The 17526-nt window shown below is 40.8% G+C and overlaps 1 protein-coding gene and 1 non-coding gene across 3 annotated transcripts; one reads left to right on the forward strand and one right to left on the reverse strand.

Annotated features, from left to right (window-relative positions):
- The first annotated feature begins 1721 nt into the window (after positions 1 to 1721).
- TRNAL-UAG lies at positions 1722 to 1803 on the forward strand. Its single transcript has one exon. It is a non-coding gene; the product is annotated as a tRNA-Leu (tRNA).
- A 992-nt stretch (positions 1804 to 2795) lies between these two features.
- Positions 2796 to 17243, reverse strand: LOC118174369 (putative short-chain dehydrogenase/reductase family 42E member 2). 2 transcript variants are annotated; one of them, XM_035339662.1, is made up of 15 exons: positions 17177 to 17242; positions 16926 to 17031; positions 16188 to 16291; positions 15526 to 15698; positions 13795 to 14183; positions 13151 to 13246; positions 12099 to 12156; positions 11312 to 11430; positions 10323 to 10398; positions 8661 to 8743; positions 6572 to 6709; positions 5518 to 5583; positions 4748 to 4811; positions 3975 to 4048; positions 2796 to 3371 (listed from the first exon to the last, which is right to left on the reverse strand). In XM_035339662.1, the coding sequence occupies exons 5-15, from the start codon at positions 14134 to 14136 to the stop codon at positions 3123 to 3125; spliced, it is 1365 nt and encodes a 454-aa protein (XP_035195553.1). In that variant the 5' UTR covers positions 14137 to 14183; positions 15526 to 15698; positions 16188 to 16291; positions 16926 to 17031; positions 17177 to 17242; the 3' UTR covers positions 2796 to 3122. The 2 variants fall into 2 exon arrangements, with proteins under 2 accessions (XP_035195553.1, XP_035195552.1); XM_035339661.1 differs by having other exon boundaries at positions 16926 to 17243.
- Between the last annotated feature and the right edge of the window lie 283 nt (positions 17244 to 17526).

Raw genomic sequence — 17526 nt, forward strand, 5'->3', positions numbered from 1 at the left:
AACCACTTGCTATTTAGTAAATAACACTACAAAAACAAGGGAGGGGCTATAAAACCAGGACCAGCTGATGTCAGCATGCCCACCGTGACAGACCAAGAGCCTGTGGTGGCATCCCAGGCAGGAGGAACACTCAGCCACTGCTCCCTGAGGGGGCTGGCAGCCAAAAAGGGAGGCAGCAGGCAGAAACGCTGCCAAGATCACCTTCAGGAGGAAAACTGCTGTTATTTTCATCAGCAACATGCACAGCAAATTCCCTGACTCTCTGCCAGGCACTACCCCCCCACCCAAATTACTTACATAAGTTAAACTGCAACTTAATGCAGGGACTGGAAGAAGCAGCAGGTGCCTGCAGCAATGCTGCCAGCTGTTTGGGGGCACCTGCAATTTTGGCAACGATCTCCTGCTCTGTGGTGCAAGTGCAGGTTTCCGTGAGGACATAAAGCAGAGAGTAGCCTGAGCCGTTTCATGCCTCCTCCCCAGGAGCACTGCACTGGGCTGGGAGGAGGGTGGGCTCGTCAGATTAATTGTGAAGGCCTGGCCGAGGCCAGATGCTGCATTCCCACTCCATGAAAATGTGTGGTAATGGTTTTCAAAAGGTCACCAGCTGCTGCCATAGGGTACTGATAACAGCCGAATACTGCTTACTGGTGTGATATATGAGCACAACCGAACAAGCCCCAGCAACAACTATCTTTAAACACTAAATTTAAATACACAGCATCATTACGGGACCCAGAGGCATATGGCTGTACTACACAGTACAGCTGCATGAAGAGTGTTCTGCTAGGCTAGGAAGATAGTTGGGTTACACTGGCTCAAGTTACACATCTTTCATAATTTTAAATAAGCCGTCTCTGACACCCTGGGGCCAGGCTGTACTGCTTTCTGGGTTTAAGTCTAGGGCTCCTCTTCTCTGTAGCAAACAATCAGTAACTCCAAAAAAGTGATTAAATACAAAATCGAAGCGTACATTAAAATTAGCCCACGAATGCTACATCCTCTAGGCTTAGTTTTCTGTTGGGATGTTTCATAAGACACCCTCAACACGGTTCTGTTCAGAGACTGCTATTACAGTGAACAGCAGCTGAAGGGAAGAAGGAAAACACCCCCCAAACACTAACTTTCAGAGCAATGTTGTTCTGTGCCCACCTGACGATCCAGGTGAAGCACCGCCCGTTCCTCCCTCCCCTGCTGCCTCAGAGGCCGCGCTGGCCCCGCCTGCCCCCAGCCACCAAGCCGCTGCCTGCGGGTGCAGCACCGGGACCGGTGCTCCCAGCTGTGCCCCGAGGCTCTCACACCGCCACAGCCCGCCCTCCTCCTCCCCTCCTCCTCCGCCAACTCAGGACTCGGGGCGGGCGGCTCCGGGGCCACGTCTGCAGCCGCCGGGTGCCGGCGGGGGAGCGGCGCCACCTGCCGGGTGCGGGCCGGGCCGCCCCCTCCTGCCCCCTCCTGCCGCCGGGCCTGCAGCAGGGACAGCGGGCGGGCGGCGGCGCCCCCCGCAGCCCCGAGCCGGCGATGGCAGCGCCGGAGCGCCTGGGGGCGGTACCCGTGGAGGTCCCTGGGGAGGGGAAAGGTGGAGAAGGCAGCGGGCACCGGCCGGGGGTTCCGGGGGGAGTGCTGCGGTAGCTAGGGGCAGAAGCAGGGGGAATGAAGAGTTGTGGGGGGAAAATGGCGGCGCCGCCCCGCTGAAAGAGGCCCGGCGGGCGCCTGAGTACGCAGGCGGTAGCGTGGCCGAGTGGTCTAAGGCGCTGGATTTAGGCTCCAGTCATTTCGATGGCGTGGGTTCGAATCCCACCGCTGCCAAGAAGTTTTGGCCCCGCGGCGGCGGCGGATCCTTTTCGCGGCCGGGCGGTGCCGGGGGCGGGCGGGCAGCCCCTGGAGTCGGGGGGCGGAAAGCCGCGCTCCGTGCGGGGACGGCGACCGCCTCCCGTGCGGCCTCGGGCCGCTAAAGACAGCGAGAAATGGCGATGTGGTGCCTGCTCCTGCCTCCCGCCCGTCCCGGCCTGGGCTCCTCAGGTCCCTTTGCCCTCTCCTGCCTCTGCTTTTGCCTCTTTTCCCCCAGCATTACAGGTGGGAAGGTGCAGAGAAGGCGATTTCTGGGACAAACCGGGCAGCAGGAGAGGCAGGTGGCAGCAGAGCCCTCCCCAGCCCTCCCGCGGTGAAGGCACGCTTCAGCAGCGTGGCAATTCGAAACGCAGGCTGCTCCTTTTCGCAGCTACAGGGATTTGCTCAGTACAGCCGCGGTCCATTACAAATTAAGTGCAAAACCTTAGTTGTGACTAAAGTTTAGCTGCGAAGTGACTAAACCTTGTTGTATACCTATCGCAGTACTAGAGGTAAAGGAAGCAGTACAAAGATTAGTACAACCCTTAGTTGCAGATTCTTTTACAGCAACATAAATTAACGTAGAATAATTAATAACTTGTAACTAAAACATGCACAGTTTTGACTCGTGAAAACCCATACCTGCAACTGTCTGATAGGCCTCTGCCCTGCCAGCAGGTCCTGCTGCTGGTCACTGCACCCCACAGTAGGACGGCAAGGTCTGCAGCAGCATTCACAGAGGCACAGCACCAACTTCAGCAGAGTTTCAAGTGCACTTTTATTTTCCTTCATGTACAGTGATACAGCTAATTCACAAAATAAATTCACACAGTGTGAACTTCCCCTTTTCACCTGGCTTGTGTTATTTACAGTAATACATTCTCATTGTTGGTCCCTTTGTGTGTTCCTCAGTTCCCCAGAGTAATGAGCATGGCAGCAGCTGTAGTCAACCTTCCTCCTTATTTTAGCCATTTTTCTTCATTGGTGAAGCACTGAAGACTGGTTGAAGCTTCTTTTCCTTTTGCAGGTCCTCATGCACTTCATCATTCAATTTGAAAAGATTTTTGGTGTGAAATACATAGATTCAGTGGTCTTGACTCCAGTGTGTTTCATTGTTGATCTTTGGCCATAATTGTTCACAGTATTTTAATTTCTTAAGTACAGCTACTTATAGGTTACAATTATTATTTTTGTAGGGTCTAAAATAACTGCCTGCCTATTGCATTGGGGCCAGTAAGTATTGTGGAGATCAAGATGATCCATGGGTACTGTGATTGAGTATGTGCAGTTTATGCAGCTCAGTGTTTTGTTTCCTTAAAAAAATGCAAAACTGAAAGGTCATCAAATCTTAGAGAAAGAAAGATCAAACTTAAACTAACAATTAACAAAAGCAAAACTTTGAGGAAGATGTGATCGTTCTGGGCTTCTGGTCTTGTTTTAATGTAATGGTCCACAGAATCAGCAAACACAAATTTCTCTGGGCTGTACCCTAGCTGATTCCGTGCCTTGTCTATTCGAAATGTATGAGTTATGGAAATATTCTGCACCTGTAGGGCAAAAGAGTCAACATTGAAAGGTATGAATACACAGGAAATTCAAAGTTTGTAAATGGTAACAAAAACCCAGTTAATGGAAATGTAAATTATATATATATTTCAAAATCCTATTGAAATGTCACATTGTCTTTAGAATTGTTCACTCAAGAGAAGTCTTGAAAGCCCTAAGAGGCAGGAAGGCAGCCAAGCACAATATTCTACTCTTGAAAACATCCACAAAAACTGTTCTGCACACTTGTCTATATATCTAAGGATGCAGGTAGAAGCCATCTCTTAGGAGCATAAAGATCTTCAAAAATCAGGTCCCGACTGATCAGCCATTCAGGATATTGGGCCTTGGAAGGAAGGAACTGCTGAAGCAGCCTCTGCCAGATTGCAAACCTACTCTTTTATCTTCTCAAAAAATACAGTGATGAGTATAAAATAATTGCCTGAAATGTACCTGATGCATACATTTGCCCTGCAATCTGGAAGCATAAGATGTACTGGGTGGCTTTTACTTCCTGCTGACTTAATCTCAAATTTTGCCTCAGTAATCACACGGTGTGTATGCATCCTGTGGGATTAAGGGGAGTTTACAAACAACAACTTTACCTCATTTCTGGTCAGCAGGGGGGACAGTTCAACAAATGGTTTCAGCATCAGATGAAGATACTCCATTATCATGGCTGTATAACAAAAGATTTCTACTTGAGGTAAGAATAATAAGTTGCTGTGCCATTATGACTTTGGCTTATTTCAACAACAAAGGGAAATCACATGTCTAACAGCTCAGAGCACCATTACTAACATCAACAGGACTACTTGCTTACCAGGACTTGGATCTTTAATCAGCCTGATTTAGGGTGATTATGTAAAAAAGATTTGGTGGGTTGGTGACAGGGCTAGTGCAAAGATCTTGAGACTTCATAAAAATGTGAGAAAAACAAACTATTCTGGATTGGATTCTTTTTTTTTTTTTTTCTTCCACATGGGTTTTGATTTTGGGGGAGCATGGGGTACAGGAGTACAATAAATTAAGCCCTGCAGGCAGAGCAGATACTCTTTAATATATTTCATGAAGTCATTGATTATTACATTCAACTTTTTACATTTATACCATTTACTCCAAAAAGTTACACACTTAATAAGTCTTACAAAACAAAACCCCCATTTTTTAATGGCACTTAAGTACTTAAGTAACAGATCATTCCGTTTTAACACACTGAATAGAGCTGAACTTCACTGATGCACACTAGATGAGTTGGCAGCATATTTTATACGTGAAAATTGAAATTGCAGTCACATTAAGAAAAAAACAACAACATTGTAATTTGGAGCATGGGTGCTCTGGGCAGGACAGAGAAATGTTGGTAAAGTATTTTTACCTGATGTATAAACCAAGGAAGTAGGAATACGTATCCATGGTTTACTGCAACCTAAACTTTCAAACTGAAAGAGATTAAAAAAAAAAAAAAAAAAAAAAAAAAGTGAAAAAAATATAAACAGAAGCCTCAAACAAGTTTTAAAGTTTCAGTCCATAAGATATTTATGGAAGTATTTACTAGTAACACAGAAAAGTTAATAATTGCTCTTAGTATTTGTTTTCATTTTTTAGGGTATTCTAGTTAAACGTCACTTGCAGACACTATGTAATTTTTAAGTGGCAGTCTTAAAAATATATGAAAAAGGGATTATAATAATTATCCTAAATGTCATAGTATGCTGACACCTTATTTAACCTTGAGACATATTTATGGTTTTGAGCCCATCATTAACAGCAAAAATGATCTTTTGAAAATATTTTATCTTACAGATTAATAATTAGGGTTTATATATATCTTTTTGTCCATGTTAAAACAGCCAGAGTTAACATCTGAATGCCCAAGAAATGAGGATACTGGCTGTTCTAATAAGGATACTAGCTTAGACAGTCCTTACATCTCAGTAAAGACAGATGTTTTAATGTAATATTTTAGGTAGGCTTTGTTACAGCATTAATCAAACTGAACGTCAAGCAGGAACTAAACACACATTCAGAGCAGAACTCTGAGACTGAAAGCAAACATACCAAATACATCATATACACACAAAAGCCAGAGTTTTATATAGTCAAGTAAGTTAATATATTTGGAGATAAATCATATATTGTACGTACGAGTGGAGTTAACCATTCAAAAAGGTTGAATTTTTCACCATCATTAATGAAATACACTTGACCACTCTGTTAAAGAGGTAAAGAAGAGAGAGGTTAGTAAAAATAATACTTCATATGTGTTGATTTCATTCCTTAGGAATAGCTTAAAAATTATACAGAGATATAAAATGTGCATGGATATTTATACAAGCCAACAAACTAAATGTATTTCCATCAACTTCACTTCCATGTGCAATGACATTGATAGTCACGTGGATAACCAGTTTTTACAATCAACATTAAATTTATAAATTATTACAGAGGTACCTATACGGGATGACTATCCTGACTATACGGAGATCATCAAATGCACTGAAAATGGTGCCATATATCACTTTTGCTGTTAACACATACTTAACAAATGGTGGGAGATGTTCTGATCTCAGTCTAGTTAAGGCATACTGAAATCCATATGATTCCACCTGTGTAACCAAGGCATAAGTTGCATTTTACCATTTTGGAGTTTTAGAAAAAGTAGTTTAATCCACTTTGAAAATCTTTCTAATGTGCTTTCAAGGGTAGTGCTTCTAGGTCAGATTAAAAATGTGTTTACAAGGAGGAAAATGGTTGCAACTAATTCTAAAATCAATGTACATAAATGAAATGTGCTGACAGCTTTTATTTATGTACAGTATAGGAAGAATTGATTATTGCAGCTCAGAATATTAAGCCTGGACCTATATGTGGGGGAACAGGGGTAAACTTGCCTAACCATCCAATTTAATTTCCAACATCAATTATTCTTTTTTCATCTTCCAGAAATTGCAAATATTATGAAAATGCAAAGATTGAGATGTTCTTGAAGAACTGAATATTCCAACTCCTAACAAACTGCACAGCCAGTGCTGCCACAGCCCAAATCATGGCACGTTTGTCAATAAAAATACAGACAGCACAAGCTAAAGGACACCGCCACAAACATAAAGTATTATTACTACAGTAGCCACTGTAGCACAGGATACAGCGGTTGGATCCTCTGTAAATGAAAACTGTGGTGTTTTTATTGTTTACTTACAGCTATATAGTTCTTCTCAGGGGTGAGAGCTTCAGCAGCTAGAATTTGAGCTTGTACAAGATTCTCTGCATGCACCCAGTTCATTTTAGCAGAAGGATCCCCAAACTTGAAGCTAAGTAGCCCTCTCTCAATGTTCTTCTGTAGACATAAAAAAAACATGAAACCAAAGAAAGATGAGTTTTAAAATGAGGTAAAGTGCACTTTCTTGTCCAGGTAAATGTACTGTTAGTCTCTACTTTAAAAAAAAAATACATGAGTCAATTAAAAAGAATCAAAAGAAGTGCAGACAGCTCTAAAAATACTGTTTATGAGGAAGGACTGAAAGAACTGAGGTGATTTAATAAAAAAAGATGGAGGAGGATATGCTAAATCTTCAAGAATGTACAAAACTGTTTAAAACAATATAACTGGTTCTGTAAATCTATAGCAGATAGTTTAAGAAGAAATGGAAGCATATTGCTCTAAGAGATATTTAGGTTGTCTAGTAGGGAAATGCTTCTGATAGCTAAGAACTAATCTGGATTGCCTACAGGGGGTCAGATTATCCATCAACAAATGTGTAAGAGCAGATTAGACAAACATTTTTCAAAAGTAGTCAAGGTATAGTTGGTTTTGCATGTGGGAGAAGAACTAGATAACCTCTCAGGGTCCTCTTTTAGTCCTGACTTTCCTACAATTCTGTTTCTTTTAGCTGAGAAGCACATAAATTATTTCATAAAAAATCACTTATATGGGTAGAATTTTGTTCCAAAAATCCCTCAGTAGTGTGATATGCCCCATTGAATAGCAGAAAAATATTCTGGGTAGGTAGAAGCCATTCTGCCAGAATGGACTAGTGTGTGCCTTGCCTCCAAAAAGCAATTACATGGTCTCAGGTGTCCAGAAATAAATTCATGTCTATCCCAAGTAGATAATATTTCCATAGCAGGGCTGAATTAGATACAAGAGCAGCACTGCAAATTTTGTATTGCCTATATTCAGTCCATGGAGAAACACAATGTCTTTTTCCAGACTTACTTATCTATCAGCTTGCCTGAATCCTGTCTTTTGAATACAATACATCCCAAATTTACAAAAAATAAAAGTCTGTTCTAAGGATAAGTAAAATATTTTATGGAAAGGTAAAATGTAGTTCTGAATGGCTCAAAAGTATTCACAAAATCAGATCAAATCTAATAGCTTTGTCTGGAAAAAAAAGGAAGGTAATACTAGGTGTCACATTTTTTATTTAATGTATGTTGTAGAAGCTACAAAATGTGACAGTTAAATACAATACCTTACATTGGGCTCACAATAAATAAGCTTAGAATTTTAAATGGAATTAACAAAATACAGTGTTTCTTTGAAGGGCTAAAGAAAACATCTTAGGTTTACCTTAAATGGCACATGACATTATAAAACATGATTTTATTTAGAAGATGACAAAGTATATTTCAGTTGATTTTAACATAATTCCCCCCCTCAGCCACAAAAGAAAAATATTTATTATGTGGTAAGCTTGAACTGTTCTCAAAGCTGTGCAGAACTTTGTATTTTGCTGATCCTTTTAAAATAACTGACTCTTATAACTCTACAGAAATCATGTTGTAAACACTATACTATTCATACAATTTAAAAAACAGCAAGTGAAAAACAGCAAAACATGAGCTCCTCAGCTGTTTACCCTTTAGCAACATATTGTACTAGAGGGTGCTTCTGACACCTTAACTTGTTTCTTTGGACAGTGAAAGCTGTTCAGACTGGAAAAAAAGACATTTGTTGTATCTCTTTTCATAAGTATTTTAAACCACTTGGTATAAGTTGCATGCAAATACACATTTGAAATACCGTAGATTGGTCTGAATTTTATAATTACAGCAAGCATTACGTTATAAAGCTGGACTTACATGTATTTATATTAAAAATATGTTTTTAAATGTACCAAGCATTCTTTACAGATGTAAGATAGTGTCTGAAAAAAGTTATCTTCAATAGACAATCAAACTGTTAAATTGCTGCCAGATAAGCAGGTCAGTCAATTTGTAACACGTGTAAGTGATGTTAGTTTATATCATAGAAATTTCTGCTGATTAAAAATTAAAATACATACTGCTAGCCTTGGCAGGTGTCTCTGCTCTTCTGGTCCGTAGATGCCTGGTGGGCGAAGAACACATGTATAGAGTATTCCACCTCCTAGAAGAATTGATAAAACCATTCTTAAGTGACTTTCACATGATTACAGTATCGATTGCATGAACTAAAGAATGCTGTAGCAGAATTTACTCTGAATTAAATTAATTTTACCAGCTTAAAAAATACTACACACCAAAAGGTGTTGAATTAGTAGTTGAGTATTAACTTGGCAGAATCAGAACATGCAAAAGACCAGAATGGGATTCAGAAAAATCCTGCCAGCTAGACTCCATGCCAGGGGGTTGGACCAGATGAACTTTAAAGATCCCTTCCAACCCAAACCCTTCTATGAATACTCAAAGCACTGGCATAGTTGAATTCCTAGAAATTACTACATATTTCCAGACCTTTTACTAACCAGCCCTTTGTCTCCGTGCCAAAGCAGCCAATGAGTGTGCCAACTGTGGTGATGAGTTTGCTGATGTGAGCATGTCATTGGTAAGAAAGTGGAATGAAACCAAGCTCATACAAAATTACTGAAGGGAAACAGTGTCTCACTAGCTGTGCAAGATAGAGCTGAAAGGATCTCAACAGCAGGCACATCCTGCTCCCACTAGAACTAGAACTTAGTAACTTCAGTAAGAGAAAGTAAGGACCATCATGAAAATCCAGTCACTTCGGAAGTGTATCTGTTGACTGGTTCTTCATCTGCTAATAACTGTTCTCAATACTACTTGAAAACAAGCAATATACTCAATCCTGCTGATGGCACAGGATCAAAACGGGATGTTTGGAACAGTGACTGATTAAAAACTCACTGAATCGTTTTAATCCTTCGCACAGGTAAACTAGTGTAAGCTTCTAATTTCATTGAGAAATGCAGAACTGTATATTCCTTCTAAAATTAAGAGTGACTTTGAGGTGTTGAGATGCTGGGAGAAGAGGAAATAAGGAAAAAGAACTTTATTTTTTGAACAAAATAATTCCATTGGTGTGAAATGCTCATCAATGACTTAACATCTCTTTATAGCTTTCAGTGAGTATCAAGTGAAGAAAGTCTTTTCTGTAAGTTGTCTACAGCTAAATTTAGCTCAGTATCACTTGGTCACATGGAATCATGTTGCACTTTACATTAATTTGTTTTGCACTGACAGTTACAGTATCTCACAGGTGAGTCTAAGTATTCAAGCGCATTGAGGCTTCCTCAACATGGAAAACTTTGGAAAGCACTGATAAATAATTCCAGGCTGTAGTATCAGGTGCCTTATTCAGATTTTAATATATAACTCTAAGGAAGGAGGGGAACGATTTAATCAGCATTCTTGTTTTATTTAAGTTGGATAATACTGTGACATTAAACACTTGTTATTGTTTAATTTATACCTATCTTCGTCTTTTTGATTAAGATACTGAATTTATTGCTGCCATGGCAAAGCCTTAAGTTGACACTGTGGGGACTACAATTAAAAGTTATTTTTAAGAGAAAATCTTTCAGTCTGGGAGCGGGGCAGGTAATTTGATTTCATAATTACTGGACAATCTTGTTCACTGAAGGACTGATACCAGATACAGGATGTTAGAAAAGTACAAGAAGAAGAGGTGTAAATTCCACTATGAATTTACACTAACACAAAAGTACCTGCTAGTGGAGTTCCATTAGCTGCTAGTACCATTTGTTCTGCAATTGATTTGGTTCTGGAATAATGATCAACATGCTACAGAGAAAAAGCAAATATGTTTGTATGTATTCTTAAAATGACAGAGAGAGGCATTGCTTCTCCACTCATTTTTACTTAGCAGATGGCAACAAACACCACAAAAAATACAGAATTTTTGAGGTTTTGGTTTAGGATAAAATACAAGCATATTGCCAAGGCAAGCAAGCAGTTTTGTTTATGCAAATCCAGTTAATTAATTTCAGTCCATTTGAGAAGTGATAAATATATGTATGCTTGAATACTGCCAAGAAGGTAATTGATCACTACTTTGTAATCTGGATTTCTTTTTCAAAGACATCATGATTAGTCTGAATTCTCCAGTTCACTTTCTTGTGGCACTGTCCCAGAGAAAATATTATTCAACATATTATTCGCAATATTTTTTAGTATTTTCTTTACCCATCTCTACTTCTCAAAAGACTGTAAAGTAGCAGATGGAGAGAGGAGGGACACAAAAATCAACCATATACACAAAGCAACCAGAAGTACTACTTTTTAATTCAGTGCAATAAAACCATATAAAGACAGGCTGCTTTTCTATATCAGTACTGTGTTGAATATAAATTATCTTCAGTAAGGGAGAAACAGAAAAATCATATAAATAATAAATGACCAAAGAGGCACCAAGTGATATAACACAATCCCTATGTCCAGGTGGAATTTCACTAATGTGAATGGGACACTGTATGAGTTATTTTCCAAAATCAAGAGTTTGATAGAAAAAAAAATACATACTGCAATATATATAAAACTGTGATGTGTTAAAGAGTGTAAAGACCTTTGCTTTTTCTTTTTTCTTTCTTGGCATTAGATTCTGGCATTAGGCAAAATATGGTCATGAAAATTCCAGGCTTTTTCAGAAAGAAAATAAACAAAAAGGAAACTTGAGAAAATAATACAACTAAAATACCTTTTCTATGGGAAAATATGGCACAGTTTCCTCATCACCATCTTCAATAGGAAGTCCTCCAAACACCACATTTACTGTACTGGTGTATATCAGCCTAGTGATATTCCTTTGTTTGCAGGCTGCAGCAATATATAAAGTAAATTAGTTTAGTGGAAACTTCAACAATATGGAAAATAAACCTGTATGCACTGGCAATGCACCTTTTCAGAGAAACTGCCAAATCTTAGAAGAGCAAATCCTTCAATTTCATGATTGGGTTATTTAAAATGCAAAGCATGTGGAAGATATCAATTAAATAGAAAATATCAGTTCAGAACCAAGTGCTTTATAATCTGCTGTATCCTAATTTGGATACTGTAAACTAACTGGGCCTTGGGGATGGCTGCTACCAGCCTACTGAGATGGGCTGTCAGCCCTATCAGGTAGGTAGCTAGAAGACATTATATTTCAAGGGCTGCCCACTACCTGTGCACAAACTATTGGACAGCAGTGAGGTTTAATGCTATAAAGTGCACATGGAAGATGTCTGACACGCATACAGATTCTGCTATCAGGTTAAACATGATTATGAGCAGCTGGTAACTGAACTACAGTACTGGCTCTCATGTCATACCCCATAGCAGAATCAGGTATTAAATATATATATATATATTGCCCTGTTTCCTCAGTTTCTGCCGAAACTGTGAAGCATTTGGTAAAAAACAGTGTATGCCAACTAGTTTTCTTCTAAGTGGCATGATATTTTGATCTGTTATACTAACACCCAATGGCAAAGTTAGATACCTACCATCAATGATGAACCTTGTTCCGTGAATGTTTACAGTTTCAATCTCTTCTCTGTGCAACTAGGAAAATGAAGAAATTGTGCATCTTTGAATAATAACACATTTTAAATTCAATAGGTGAATGTTGCAAGTGTCCACAGTGTCCCCAGAGTAATGAGTACTTTGGTTTTTAAAAATGATTTAGACTACTGTCTTAGACTTCCAGAAATCAGATAATCATTTTTAAGCTACACTTGCATTTTTCTTGTATTTTTACAGACTAACTTGCTTGAAGCAAAGAGAATCATGGTGCTTTTGGACTCAACTGGTAACAATATGTTAATTATCTATGTTTCAGTAGCACTTCACTGACCAGTTGGCTCTACCCAAAGCAATTCCAAGTACACACTGCCCAGTTGCAAATGTCTTTTAGTTAGCTATTCTATCCAGCTAAGGCAATTCCTGAAATTCATTTTATTAAATAAGGTAAGAAGGGGTGTGTGCATTTGTAACTTCAGTCATAAAAAATTGTGGTTCAGAGTCCGACATCAAGTGTATTTTTTTACTCACTAATGGTAAAAAAGTAAGACTTGAAATACAACACTTGTTACAATTGAGTTATATAAATAAATAGTTATAACCAAAAGTATAATTTACTTAAGTATAATTTAGTTAAGGTTTCATTCTTCAGTGACTTTACATTTATGAGTTCCATTTAAAAGGTTTAGGGAAAGGGGTTTTGGAGGGAACCTGCCTCCCTTGTCTATCCTTTTGTCCTTGCAATCTTTCAGCATTTTTCAAGACCATTTCCAACTCTAACATCCTCCCTGGCTACTGTTAGTGCCTGTAGTAGTAAGGAAATAATTTCACAACTAGGAAAAGAGTACTGTAAGGAGACTATCTGAAGCTAGCATATCAGTTTGCACAGAGCAATTCACTGAAACAGCATGGACATGGATTCAGGTTCTCAGGATAATCTGAAGAGAAAAAGTCTAACATGCAGTGTTGCAGCATCAAGCCTCTCATCCACGGTGTGAGCAGTCACACAGAAAGGTACAAAACTATTTGGACTCACTTGCTCTCTTCCTGACATTCCATATGAAGCTACATGAAACACGCAGTCAGCTCCTTCACAGGCTGCAAATATGGCATCATAATCCCTGACATCTGCCTGTAATACATAGGAAAAGATATTTGGAACTGAAATCAAAACTGTAGGTTAGCATTTGTCATATAGTAGGTTAGCCCAGAGGGAATGTATATATATAACTGTACCTACTGTATATCCTGGGACTGAAAACCAGATCCATTTCAGTACTTGCTGATAATTATATATTTCTTATGTAGACCTCACAGGACTTTAAAAGCCTTCATTAAGCCTCATAATATCCCTATGAATTATGAAAGTGTTCTATTCATTTTACAGGTGAATAAACTAAGGTCCAGGTGAGGGAAGTGACTTGGTCCTGAGGAGTACCTTCAGAGACAGGAGATGAAGCAGGTGCTCTGCTACACATTACAGATTTCATTGCTTTCCTTATTTCAGATGCATATTAAAATCCAGCTCACAAAACGTCATGTGGGATATTCAGGTTAAAAAGTTCTTGAAATTTGCAATGATTTGCAATTTGCTATTTGGATTCTGTGAAAACTAGTAATACGTTATGGAAAAGGCATATGGAACTAACTGACTGTTGTGAAAATGTGTTTTTATCATACCTGGATACACACTACTCCATTGGGAATTTCCCATATAGGCTTGTTTATGTCATACAGAACAACAGAAGCTCCTGAGCTGGCAAGAGCACATCCCAGCTTGTATCCAAAATAGCCTCCGCCTCCTGTCACCACCGCTCTCATATTTTTTTCATTCCGTGCTCCAGCATTTCCTTTCACTGTAGCATTAGGAGGTTGGTGCCAGGGTTTTGCTCCCCCACTCAGGATGAGTTTTCTGTCAGTGAAATAATGTCTTCTATTACCAGACACATGTAACAATTTCTTCTCCATGTTAAAAATTGCTCCATAGTGCTCCTGGATGCAGACAATTCCAGGGAGTTTCATGTTAGCAAGCTCTACTCAACAGCAGCAGTGTCATACTTTAATGCAACCTGTTCAAAAGAGATAAAGACAAAACAAAACACTAGCTACAAAATTTCCAGACTCCAAAGATTTCTCTTAAAAGACCCATTTACATTTCCTGTTCTGGGGTTGTACCTTAAAGCTGGCCTTTAGGGGTCGCATGTGATGCAGAGTTGTACCTGGATTTGAAATCTTGAGTGTCAGGAAAGTACTAAACAAATTGCATTTAAGTTTCTATACTTAAAAAACAAGCAAACAAGACCAAGTGGAACAGCAGAATAAAACTTCCCCTTGGGCAAAATAAATCTTAAATGCTTCTGTTACTTTTCCCTGGTTTATTACAAAGACATCTGGGAAAAGTGATGTTTTCAAACCCATTCTAAGAAGCAGCTGAATGTCAATTAAAAATATACTATGTCTTTATTATTGGCAGTGGTTGGAGTTGAGTATTTCAGACGGAAAGAAGAATGCCTGGCACTCATTTTCTATTTCAGAGAACAAGTCTATCAAATCCCTCGCTTTTCGATGGAACTGAAGTACAATAATTGCTAAGAGACTGAAAAGGGGAAAAAAAATTGTCAATGAGTGTATTAGTCAAAAAGTAGTAGCGAGTCATTTATTTTTAAAAAACGGGTGTTCTTTCCCATTCATAAAGCAACGGCCAAGGGTTCATCACTGACAGACACTGCATTTCAGAGGCTGCAAGTCCTGATTACCGGCGTTACCCCATCCCCGCGCTGGGCCTCGATAAAACATTAAAAGCCATCCGAGCTCCCGCCGGCATTCTCCGCATCTCACTTGCAAATTCTCCAGGGCAGGCAGGCGGCGAGGGCAAGGCTGTGCCACGGAAACTCCTGCTCCCCTGGGCGACCCGGAGGGGCCGGAGGCCCCGGCACGGCCCGGCCCCGGGGGGCGCCGCTCGGTTGGGCCCCGTTGAGGCCGTTGGGCGCTGCCCCACCGCGCTGGGGGCTCGGCAGGGCGGGGGGCTGCGGGTCGCTCCCCGGCAGGGCCCCAGAGCCACCGGGGAGCCATGCCCTGGGCTGTGGTTCCCACCTCTGCGGCCCCCTGCTGGCTCCTGGGGTCCCTGGGCTCCCGCAGCATCCCTGGGGGCCCGGGCATTCCCACAGCATCGCTGCATCCCACCACACTGCTGGAATCCCACCACTGCCCTGGGGTCTTGCTCCTTCCACGGCACCCCAGCTAACACTCATCACGCAGCACCTTTGGGACCCCACAACCTCCCTGGGGTATTGATCATCTCTCAGCATCCTGCAGACCCTGCAGCATCCCACAGCATCCTGCAAACCCTGCAGCATCCCCGGGACCCCACAGCATCCCTGAAATCCCGCAGCATCCCACAGTGGCTCTTACCTCCACGTGTCTTCATACAGCTGTGACCGCTGCAGGAAAACATACCGTTGGGATCTGGGGCTCTGTCTGCACTGTTGAGCAGGTTGTTCAGGAAAAAAACAGCATCTCTTGGTTACCATTTGGATAGTCATTGCTGGGACATGGCTCAGAGAGATGCAGAGCATCGGAAACACCTGCAAAAGAGCAGAGAATCCCAAACAATAAACACAGTCATAAGCAAACAGGCACTAAAGTCCCTGCCCTCCTGAGCTGGCAGCAGGTTTCTGGTCCAGGGTCCCTTGTGCCTAGCAGGATGTGAAAAGGGTTGGGAGCTGCAGAATTTCCCATTCCAAGAAAACCCAACCAAACCAAAAAGAACAACAAACCAACAACTCTGAACACGCTAACCTTTTCCGTCATAGCCGTGCCATGTCTGAGTGTTCATATTAAATTTTAATCATTTAAAGACATACTTGTGATTATGTTAGGGCGTAAGTAACTCTAACAATAGCCAGCCTAGACAGACTCCATAAAGGCTGACAGAAAGGTGACAGCTGGCTATTCCAACTGGTACTAAAAATTGCCTTACAACTTCAAACGCTGGAGTTTTTATAATGGGAACTAAATGTAGCCAGTTAGTATTAATCTGTACTGCTGTAGTAGAGATGTAAAAAGCATCTTACCTGAAATAACACATCAGAGGAGGTTTGACATTCCAAGACGAGAGCAGGAGGACTCCACGGGGACTTGCAACCACAAAGCCAGTGAGTTACAGGGTTACTCCTTGCTGAGGAAGATCAAAAAAAAAAAAAAAAAGATCCTATGGAATGCACTTCTCACTGGGCTTCAGTCAACTGGCTGACTTCTCTTCTGAAAAGCAGTGGTGTAGTCTGGGATGCAGACCTAAGCTATTAGTCTAATAAAAGCAATATATGAAGGATTCATAAATAATGAGTTTAAAGGCAAATTAAATATGTTTGCATATAGTTAAAATGCTCATGCTGTGAAGTAACTTTATACGTGTTTTTTTTTTTTTTTTTTTTTTTTTTTTTTTTTTTTTTCTGCATTTCTAAGGAACAAAGGTTGATGCAGCACCTACTGCAGCACTTCCTTGTCTGCCAGTCAGCTGCACCTCAGTATCGACAAATTGTGAACATAACTGGTTTTATCCACTTAGCCAAGTTTGATTAAAGTCTCATATATACGGAGTTTCTTTAAGTTTCCTGACAATAGGTAGTCAGGTACAGGGGAGAGGGCTGATGAGTGCCCCTGCTAAGGGAAGATGCACAGTTTGAGCTCAGTTCGTATGGACAGGACAACCTTTAAATGCAAACCCATAAAAGCCCAGGCTTTACTACTTTCACTGCACAGAGAACTACTGTTCAAAACAAACAAAAAAAGTAAACCAAGTCTTTGCTCACATGTGCTGCAGTGGTAGTTGCTGTTGCTCATATTTTCCTTTCACTGTGCTTTATCTTGAGATAGTAACATTTTATTATAGTGATGCTTTTAGCACTCCTGTGTACCCTGTGGATTTAAAGATACAATGAGAGCATTCTGTGAATTTGTTGGTCTTAAAAATCCTGTAAAATGTTAATACAAAGGCAAGATAAATACAGAGTGGAGATAATCAGATGGCAGAGCTTATCCATCACTCTCTTCTGTGACTCACCCTGGCAAGTCCAGCTCTCCTGATCCATGTTGGGTGCAAGAGAGGGAGCAGCCACTCCCTGGTCAGAGCAGAGTTGGTCCCTGAGAAAAATCCTTGTGATGGCTACCTCATGAAAATTCATCTGGCATACACATTGTATACGTACACATAGTACACGTGCAGCACACGTAGCTCATGTAGTATAATCCAGCCAAGAAGCAACTAATGTAAACCTTAAGGAAGGAGAAGAGAGAGGTTGGATCCTCGCTCAGGGCTGAGTGCTTGATTTGCCTACTGACACTGCAGTGGCAAGTCACTGAGCGAGCAGTATACCAGCTCTGGTACAGGGTTACAGATAGCATGACTTGGCT

The sequence above is a fragment of the Oxyura jamaicensis genome, chromosome 14 (genome assembly GCF_011077185.1).
Source record: "Oxyura jamaicensis isolate SHBP4307 breed ruddy duck chromosome 14, BPBGC_Ojam_1.0, whole genome shotgun sequence".
NCBI classification, from domain to species: domain Eukaryota; kingdom Metazoa; phylum Chordata; class Aves; order Anseriformes; family Anatidae; genus Oxyura; species Oxyura jamaicensis.